Source organism: the organism of the source record quoted next, unplaced genomic scaffold (genome assembly GCF_019419815.1).
Source record: "Pyrus x bretschneideri cultivar Hongxiangsu unplaced genomic scaffold, Pyrus_bretschneideri_v1 Contig100, whole genome shotgun sequence".
Lineage (NCBI taxonomy): Eukaryota > Viridiplantae > Streptophyta > Magnoliopsida > Rosales > Rosaceae > Pyrus > Pyrus x bretschneideri.
The window spans coordinates 766,357-776,320 of NW_025999392.1; the positions used below are offsets into that span (position 1 = coordinate 766,357).

Below are 9,964 nucleotides of genomic sequence, written 5' to 3' on the forward strand. Positions count from 1 at the left end.
ACATACCAATAGATCAAACTACAAACACACAAGAAATTATGCAAAATATGGGAAGGACTAGGTTTAGATTTGGCAGGTTTTTAAGCATCAATTAACATTAGAGGTTAAAGAATTCACTTGAACTAGCGACGACGATGAACTGTTGGTGGTCACGACAGTGATGATGTCGTCGGGGAGGAGAGAAGGAGAATCGAGAAGATGGGTGGTGTGGGTGTCCTGGGTTCTCTAAGTCTGAGATGTCGTCGAGGAGAACAATTGAGAAAATCAACCGTCGTGGTGGTGGCCAAGGCCCAGACTCACGACGGCGGTGATGTCAGGGTGGTGGAGGAGATGGCTGATGGGTAGTGACGGAGTGTGGGTGGAACCGTGGAAGGAGGGGATGACACGCGCGAGAGACAAAGAGTTGAGGACTCGAGTCTGTAATCAAAGAGCAGACTAGGGTAAAAACTAACAGTGAATATTGGATGATATGTTACTTTTTAATCTAGTCCGTCCATTGCAATTACAAACAGGCCGGTCCAGGACCCCCTTTTTCTATACATTTGGAATCGGCCCGACCTGGCTCGCCCTGTTTCCTCTATTAAAAAATTGAAACCGACCCATACCCATCCCGAACCTTGATTACCCATCCCAACGCGCGGTTCATATACCCATTTGCCCACCCCTACCTTGAATCGTCTTTGTTTCAATGTTGTAAAACAAAGAAACAAAAAAACCTCGAACTAACAAATCTATCGTTTGACAAAAAAAACAAAACAACCTCGAAATAACCAATAAAAAAATCTGACCACTTTGCTTCAGTAGCTAACATAATTACACTAATATCCTCATTCCTCTTATTGCTTGGAGAGTAGCTTAATACAAGTAAACTCAACGAATTTTCCCTAACACTAATCCTTTGGCTTGCATTAAACCTCCCAAGGCCACAAATAAAATGGAGAAACGAAATCTGGTGGTTCCATCGATTTATCACGAAGCGTATAACTTGGAGAGGTCTTCTGTGAACGCCTTCCTAATGACATCTCTCTTGAGCTTCAGGGCTGCAGTGACCAGGCCGGTTTCTGGAGTCCATGGTTCCGAAAGCAACTTGATTTTGGCAGGGATCTCAAACTTCTCCAAACGCGCATTCTTTGCTTCCTGTTAATTGGTGAAGCATAAATATTTGAATCAGAACAAAGCAGAACAGATGGCACCAAGCATGTTCAAATAGATTGCACTAAGTTTCAAGTTACAGAAATTTATCCAGAAGATGTACGTACCTTTACAAGTGATGCTTGCACTTCTTTTATGGCTTCTGATTTCGAACACAAGTCTGCAAAATCAGTAAAAGCGATTCCTTGCTTTGAAGCCCAATCTTCCACCGTGACTTGAGAAGCCACCACCAGAGCCACACAGTAACTATGAAAAGGATCAGCGTGCAACATGATGTTGTCGATGTAGGGGCAAACTGAAAGAGCAGCCTCAACCTGTAAAGGAAACATTAGTCTCCGAGGAAAACCTGATGAAAAGTTGCATTCATCTAGCAACACTCGTACCTTTCCTAAGGAGACATACTCCCCATGCTGAAGTTTGACTATATCCTTCTTACGGTCAATTATCTCAAGACAACCATCAGCATGAAATCGCCCTATGTCACCCGTATAGAACCACCTCATTCCCTTCTCATCGACCTTTTCACGATAAGACCAAAACAAAAACAAAAACAAAAATTCCACTAAGTGACTGAAATGAACAATTGTTTTGGTATGAAATATCCGTAAGTCTACCTTGTATGACTCTCTTGTTTTTTCTTCATTTTTGAAATAACCAAGTGTAACATTTGGGCCACCAATGACTATCTCTCCACGAGGCATTGGGGTATCGGTTTTCAGGTATCCTCCTTCAGCCCAATCAATTAACTGGATACAGAAGATAAAATATTTTAAAATGATTCAAGTAAATATCATCTTCATGCCTTGGAAACAGAGTACAATGCTCTTAAGCAATTTGCCCTTAACAGATACAAAAAACAGACAATTCAATCCAGAAATGCACAAATGAACACCTCCATCTATAAGTCATGAATCATGATAAGGATTTCATACAAGTTTCTTTCTTTCATGTTTCTTTTTAAAGAGAAGTTGATATTATGAATCAGAAAACATGTAAATAAAAACCCACTGTCATCTCTTACCTTTATAAATGAGCAAGGAAGCGGAGCTCCAACTCGACCTACAGAAGTATCATCAAACTCTGAGAATGTCCCACCAGCGCAAGTTTCAGTGAGGCCATACCCTTGGCCAATTGGAGAACTGTCAATAAAGAGATATGATGAGAATAGAGCAAAAGAAAACAGGAACACAAATAAATTTGTTGCTTTACAAGAATGGAATAATGAGTCATCGCACACCCCTGAATTTTAACATTCTTAGGAACTTCTTATTAATATACAAGTTGAGTTCTTCCATAAGTATTACTGTCTAAACTTTATTTACTGTGGAGAAAGAAATAGGGTATCATAATCCTTTTAGAACACTGAATTTGTCCTGCTGGTAATCTTTGACTTTGAATTCATAAACTTTATAGGATTGGAAAAACACTCGAGGTGAAATGAGAGTTGGCCAACTTAAAGAAGATGAGCAGTTAAAAGTACTAAGACCATGTAAACCCAAAGCAAACTTTCATGAACTATTAAAATCACTCGAAAAAGTAGCAACATCACAGGATAAGGTCATGATTCACAACATCTTATGCTGTAGCTGTTAAAAGTACTAAAATCATACTAACCCAATGCAAATGTTGATGAATCTTTGAGTATCACCCGAGAGAGGGGCACCACCAGAAAGGATAAAACGAACGTGACCTCCTAGAACTGCACGGACCTTTCTAAACACAAGAAGGTCCCACAGAAACTTTTCCAGGCCCCAAGCCCCAAACCAACTGCCATTCACAGAAGACAACCTACGAGCATATGCCAAGTGAAACAATCTCTTGGCTAGTCCACCCTTTGCATTTACCTGAAGCATCATGAAGATACAGTGTTGATAAAATTGGCATAATGTGCATTTGTATATGCATCAGCTCATGTAATTTTGTATATATATTATATGCACAAGAAGTTTCAAAACCTTATTGAGCACTCCATCTCGAACACGGTCAAGAATTGCAGGGACAGCTGTCAATACGGTTGGTGCAAGTGCAGTTGCATCCCCCCTTGTTCCTCTTTTTATTTTACTTGATGTATCAATAAGGGTCAATGGAGATCCATACCCTATGGAACTTCCAACAGCAACCATGACGTTCTTCAACATAGATAGTAAAACTTGTTAATCAAGTACCAGAAATATATAAGAACATAACAACGCAGCTAGTGAACGTTATTAACAAAAAAAAACTATCAAAGGATCACTGTAGCCATGCAATCTAGCCAGCTAACATATTCTCCATACCTCCGCTGCTAATTCAAGGATATGAGCAAGGGGAAGATATGCCAGATAAACATCCTTGCTTCCAAGGCCAGGAACAATAGTCATGACGGCAGAAACTACAGCTAGCACATTAGCATGTGTCATCATTACACCCTGTAAAAAGTGAAGATAAAGGTTAATTAGTGGTGGTTGTTGATTGGATGAATGCCTATACTTGCATTAGATGCCAACTCAAATAAGCATACAAAAAGTAAAAAAGAACAGTACAGAATAGAGTATAATACAAAATTTTCCATATATCTGAGGAAATTATGTAAGGAAATGTAATGCAACAAGTGCCTATTCTATTTACACATACGACATAAATTGATAATATTTAATTGAACGCAACCATCTAGTGTTCACCACCCTGTACCCTAACTCCATAAGGCAATGCTCACATTAGCAAATTGCAATGCTTGTACTAAATAATTCCATCCATATTGATACACATGATAACTTTGTTCCGAAAATGTGATGGAGATGGATGCTACAAAGCGACTTTCAACCATATCTTAGTATTTAACTCAAGACTATATTAATAAGAAGAAATTTATCAAATGAAAAGAAAAAGAGTATGGTAGTAGTGACATTTATAATGCTGCAGCAGTTTAATACTGATAGAAACTAGAAATGTGCATTATAAAAATGTCACAATCAAGCATCCTTGTCTTCTGAAAACTTTAACAGGGTAACAAAAGCACTTTTCAAGGGTTGTTTCAAAACCAAAACTCAATATATATCAACTGTCGACAATGTGAAGGTAAAAGGAAAAAGAGTTGCAATATTGACCCAAACATCGCACAAACTCCCAAGTCAACAATCAACGATTAAGTAACCAATTAGAAGGACTACCATGTCTGAAAGTGCAAGGAAAAAAAGGCAGAAACCAAAATAACAATCTATAATAGAAGCTTTAAACCTTGGGTAATCCAGTGCTTCCACTTGTATACATAATGACGGCAATATCTGCTGGAAGAGGTAAATCAGGATCAACAGGGTTTTCTCGGCCAAGTTTCTCGACATCATCAAATGAAGTGATTTGCCATCGACTTTCAACAGATGAGGCACTAGACGGGATCTCGTCATCCAGACATATGATTCGCTTTACTGTGTCTAGTTGTCCACTTATGTGTAGAAGTTTTTTAAGTTCTTTTTGCCCACAAATCACAGTTGTAACTTCCGTCTGGAGAAAAATAAAATGAAAATTATGTTGGTTATGTAGTAGAACAAAAACTTTGAGGACAAATGACAAACAAACCCTAATGTAGAACTAACATGTCAACACCATCCATGCATTTATTTTCTCTATTTTTTTTTCTTTCAAACACAGAGAAACCTGACACCAGAAAGCATCTCCAGTCATTGAAAAGCTTCCCAACTAGGTTGCAACATTTTGGATGAGCTATATGTAAGTCACACTATGAAATTAGAAATATATTGCTTGTGCTTAATACGCTGTTTAAAAATTAAAATCACTAAATAAGTAAATAAACATACATGCCTCTAATCAACAAAAAAATGGTACAGAAAGCAGCCTATTCTGCATAGCATACTGTGCCAAACAACAGGAATGTGTGTGCGAGTCTAAGACAGAGAGAAACAGAGATATATATAATTAATAAACATGTATATGTATATATACAGAGAGAGGGAGAGAGGGAGAGGAGAGGAGAGAGAGAGAGAGAGAGAGAGAGAGAGAGAGAACCTCATTTAGTGAGTGACATAGAGCCTCCTCCCCAAGAGATGCGTATATGGTAACAACAGTGACATTGCGCCTAAAACAACCCTGATATAAGAAAGCATAATCAGGAAAAAGAAATTTGTGCATAAATTCAACCGCTTTATCATTGCTTACAAACAAAGCCTTAAAACTCTAATTAAGCTATAGATTATACAAATTAAAATCACATCATACGTGCAAAAAAAAAAATCATGCTCTCAGGAAGTTCAAGGTGAAGCAATAAATGAATCTCATGAATGTCAGAAGAATGATTAATTGTATGTCAGAAGAGCATGTAAGACATAATTTTATGTAAGAAGAGCAGGTAAGTAACGCACCTGCAATGCAATAAACCACTCTTCTCTAGTGTCAGCAAAGATTGCCACTCTCTCCTCCCTTTGATGCCCGAGTTGAGCTAAACCGGAAGCAAAGTTGCATACAACTTCAAATGCCTGTCCATATGTTAGCCATTCGTACTCCCCCAAATGAAGCTTCTCGAAGGATCTTCCGTCCTTTGATACTTCAACCTCCCTTGCAATCAATGCTCGGGTTCCAAGAAGGCATTTATCCTGGAACCGCTTGGATGACTGCTCGAAAAGCTCTGCAAGAGTTGTAACAGTTTCCCATAGTGTTTGAACTGGGGCAGTGTACCGATGGTTTCGGATTGCATACCCGGGTTCCCCACCAACATCAACGGGCACACCCCGTTGCTTCGCTTTCTTCGATTTCTGAACTATTATAGTTAGTAACAGAGGAATAAACGCACCAACAATGTAAGGACCCATCTTTTCCCAAATGAAAATCCAAATTTCAATCCTGAAAATTTAATAAAATTCAGTCACATTTTATTCAATCACAATTACACTAAAAAAACTTAAAAAATAAAGAAATTTAAACCGTTTTGATTATTCCAAATTTTAATAATTTGCTCACATTTATTTTTCATTTTTCAAATTTATAACATTCTTGCTACATTGTAAGCAAAGCATGTCATGAACTGAAGCACAAAAGCAGTGGAACGAAAGAACAAAACTACTACAAATCGCACATTGCAACAACACATAACAGAGAAGCAGAAACCCCAAAGAAAAAGCATAAAAACAACTTTTGAGGAAAGCAGATTCACCGTGTTAATTGCGCTTTGGAGTACCTTGTTGTTCAAGCCAGAGCCCCAGAAACCGAATTCGACCTTCAACTCATCAGCATTGCAAGAAATGCGAGCAATTAGAGAGCGAAGAGCTGAAGAACTGGGATCCAAACGAGGTCGTTTAGTAGCAGTGAGGGAGGGAAGGCTGAGAGGCGGAGAGATCGAGAGGAAGGGGAGTTGAAGTCTCAGACTTTTCGGACCGACTGAAATAGTCTCTGAAGACTGAACTGGAGCTTTATTTTGTTTTTTTCTGTTAGGTTATCGGCGCGGATCGAGTTAATATGGACCGTACGATGTGGGTATTTGTACGACCAGATATGGTGCTTGCGGCCCATGTGGGTTTGAATAACGGCACCCTATGCTCCACTATTTTGTCTTCTATTTACCCTCTAAATTGGCTCTTTTGTATTTCTAGTTCCGTCAAATCACAATTTGATATAACCACAGCAAGTGGATCAGTGGTCAGGACGCGAATTGTAACTCTTCAATAAACAAAAAAATATGGAAAATTTCAGGTTCGATGCTCCAAATTGGTGAGGCTGTTTGAATGTAGTCACAATTTGATATAACCACAGCAAGTGGATCAGTGGTCAGGACGCGAATTGTAACTCTCCAATAAACAAAAAAATATGGAAAGTTTCAGGTTCGATGCTCCAAGTTGGTGAGGCTGTTTGAATGTAGCCACGAGCAGGATGAAATTCTCCATAACCTCTCCAAATCCGGAAGGAAAAAAAATTTTAAATAACAAGAGAAATTGTTACACACATGTTAAATTATGATTAATAAGAATGTAAGAATGGCTCTTTTCAAGTTGTCTCCCTTTTTATAAGATGACATTTAAACTATCTTAATTAATAGGAAGTGAAACTGAATTAGGACAGAGTGAGACGAACATGCTAATTTAACAAACAAATCTAACTCACATCTCCGCCTTCTATTTTGCTATTAGAAAAGAAGAACCAGAACGTTGCATTGTTTATAAGTAAGAATTCATTCCTCTCAAGTCCTAAGTTTGAATTACAGCCTAACTGGTACAAAATTAAAATAGTGTTGAGTTTTACATCGTCTATGAAGAAGAATCAAAGAAGAATGATTCCTTACGGGTAAGATGACAATCGTTTTCGTCAAAGGAGGAGAAAAAAAAAACCATTTTTGAGAGGAAAAAACAAAAAAGTTGTTATTGATTGAATGAGTGTACATTGGTCTAACCACGTGGCGCAACATGAAAGAAGAGGATAAGAAGCAGGATGGTGATGCTAGGCCACCAAATTAGTTAGGTTTGGAATTAGTTATTAATTTTGAAAAGCACTCAACTGATTGGAGAAAAACTTCGGTGTAAGGCATGCATACACCCTTGTCGCAAGAGGGATGGGAACGAAGTGCATACAAACCCGATATGGCAGAAGTATGTCATGAAATTATCATGTGATAAGATAGATAAACCAACAAATCAAAATGTATACAATGTGAATCATGTGAAGAGAATAAGATATGAACAAATGTGCATGCAACGGGGAAGATAAGTTTTGTCCCCAACTTTTTGTACATTTCCCTACCTAAATAATCATTGCCAAATTACCAAACTACGTTTTGAATCATTAATTGAAATGACAAAGGTGTGTTAATACTCCTGTTTGGTCTCATTTCCTAAGGTTTCGATGCCGTCCCTAAACGCATGTTGATGGCATGTTGATGGCAATATTGTTTTAAAAATTTCCGTCTAGCATCGTTTAGGTTTTGCTTAGGCGCTAAAAGTTTGGTCACTGTCCCAATTAGTTCTTAGGCAAGAAAATGTGCCTAGACCCCTTTAAGTATCTATCTAGCCCGCCTAAATCCGTTTAAGCACCCGCTTAAATCGTGACTCTTACTTAGACAGAAAATCAATTAACTTTCATTTTAGATTTTATTTGTTCAATGGAATGTAAGAGACTTGTTAAATACCTCAATGGACACTTATTATACGTTTTCCAATATATTCTAATAATTTATGTTATTTTATTTTGCAATTTATGTAAACAATTATGTGTTTTTTAAGTATCAGTACACTTATTTATACTATATAAAATAAATTTACTCAAATCCGTCTAGTCTGCCTAAGCCCCGCCTAGCCCACCACCCAACTAGTGCCCATCATCTTTTAGAACCTTAGCAATGATACAAAAAGAAAAGATGTGAGAATTTATACAGTTCCAACATGTTGTAGGTTTTTAGCTTGGTCTTGGCCTTTAACTCGTAGTATCTTGTGAATTTCCATGGGACGTAGCTCCTCCAGAAAAACATTTCCTTCACTGATCTCAAAACTCCAGATAGGTCCTCAGGTATTTGCCCACCAAAATTCAAATTGGCGTTACTCCAATCCGTATTCTCGGTTCATCAGACCCATCGGTGCTGCTATTATCTCCTCAGCTATCTTGAGAACGTTGTCCTCGGTATGCGTTTGCAGCAACGTTCATGAACATATTGGCAAATTCTGCAAGAAGAGCACCTGTATGGTCATAGAACCAAATAGAGGTGGTGCAGCCAAGGTTTGAAATGACGTTAGGCACTAGTTGGGCAGCAAGTTAGGGACTAACACCTAATGTCTAGGCCATAATTGGATTGCCACCAGTTATCTCATTTCAAGTTTTGTCCTCCCTTTTAATAAGATGATATTTTAAACTATCTTGATTAATAGGAAGTGAAATTGAGTGGGGTGAACATGCTACTCACATCTTAAGAGCATTTCCACCTCAAAAAGTGTCTCGGGCAATAGTCAATTCAATTCACTCGTGTGAATGGTAACTGTCTATAATGAATGTTAACTATCTAAATGCATCTCTACCCTGAATAGCCCAAAGAATTTATATTAAAATATTATTATTTATTATAAAATAATAAAACATAATTTTATTTTAAATTTATGATAATAATAAAATATTGCTTGAAAGTATTTGAAATACTGATTGTGTAGTGGAAAAACATGATTAGGAATTTATAGTTATATTTTTAATTAATTTAAAAAAAATAAAACTAAATTAATAGAATTGTCATCTTGCATCACATGGCCTAGAGATTGGGCTAAGCAATTGTTGACTGGGAGACTAACTGGAGTCCCTTGGAGCCCATTGGATGTAATGGGCTGGAGACCAATTTTGGAGGGGAAAGAGAGGATTATGCCACGTCCCCTAGGGGATGCACAGTGGTGGAACTACTTTAATAGCATAGATGTAAGTCCCTTTAGTTATTCCAAAAATACGGTGACATGATTCATATCCACATGAACCAAACCTTTTTTTTTTTTTTTAATTATTATTATTAAGAGAAGAGTTCAAAATTATTAGAATTATTTAAAAGAAGTGAAGTTTTGAACCCTGAACACATATATAGAAACTTAACATCTTATAAACTAAATCATAAGTTGTCGTATGCAACACCAAACAACAATTGCGTATCTATAATCCTATCCATTGTATTACAAGCACTTGGTATTGGACACTTTAATTGCTATGTCACGAACAATAGTTTTATTTTTTTTTTTTTTTACAAATTAAGAAATTCACATTCAGCTCTTTTATTTATTTTTATTTATTTTAACATATAAAATGAAATAGTTAGTATAAAAAATGGTCATGCATATATAAACGGTAAGGTTAATTATACAAATTATTT

The 9,964-nt window shown here is 37.2% G+C and overlaps 1 protein-coding gene across 2 annotated transcripts; it reads right to left on the reverse strand.

Annotated features, from left to right (window-relative positions):
• Positions 1–767: 767 nt before the first annotated feature.
• Positions 768–6,572, reverse strand: LOC125470521 (long chain acyl-CoA synthetase 9, chloroplastic-like). 2 transcript variants are annotated; one of them, XM_048569700.1, is made up of 12 exons: positions 6,320–6,572; positions 5,508–5,985; positions 5,155–5,235; positions 4,369–4,632; positions 3,429–3,560; positions 3,108–3,281; positions 2,767–2,996; positions 2,174–2,291; positions 1,767–1,898; positions 1,536–1,670; positions 1,260–1,466; positions 768–1,137 (listed from the first exon to the last, which is right to left on the reverse strand). In XM_048569700.1, exons 2-12 carry the CDS (start codon positions 5,952–5,954, stop codon positions 970–972), a joined length of 2,088 nt encoding a protein of 695 aa, XP_048425657.1. In that variant the 5' UTR covers positions 5,955–5,985; positions 6,320–6,572; the 3' UTR covers positions 768–969. The 2 variants fall into 2 exon arrangements, with proteins under 2 accessions (XP_048425657.1, XP_048425653.1); XM_048569696.1 differs by having other exon boundaries at positions 6,296–6,572.
• Between the last annotated feature and the right edge of the window lie 3,392 nt (positions 6,573–9,964).

Excerpts from the sequence above, each read along its gene's own strand:
- LOC125470521 (XM_048569700.1), bottom strand. The coding sequence starts at position 5,954 with ATGGGTCCTTACATTGTTGGTGCGTTTATTCCTCTGTTACTAACTATA. Across the intron at positions 3,561-4,368 it reads GAAGCACTGGATTACCCAAG|GGTGTAATGATGACACATGC; the intron begins GTTTAAAGCTTC and ends CACTTTTTACAG. Across the intron at positions 2,997-3,107 it reads GAGATGGAGTGCTCAATAAG|GTAAATGCAAAGGGTGGACT; the intron begins GTTTTGAAACTT and ends ATGATGCTTCAG.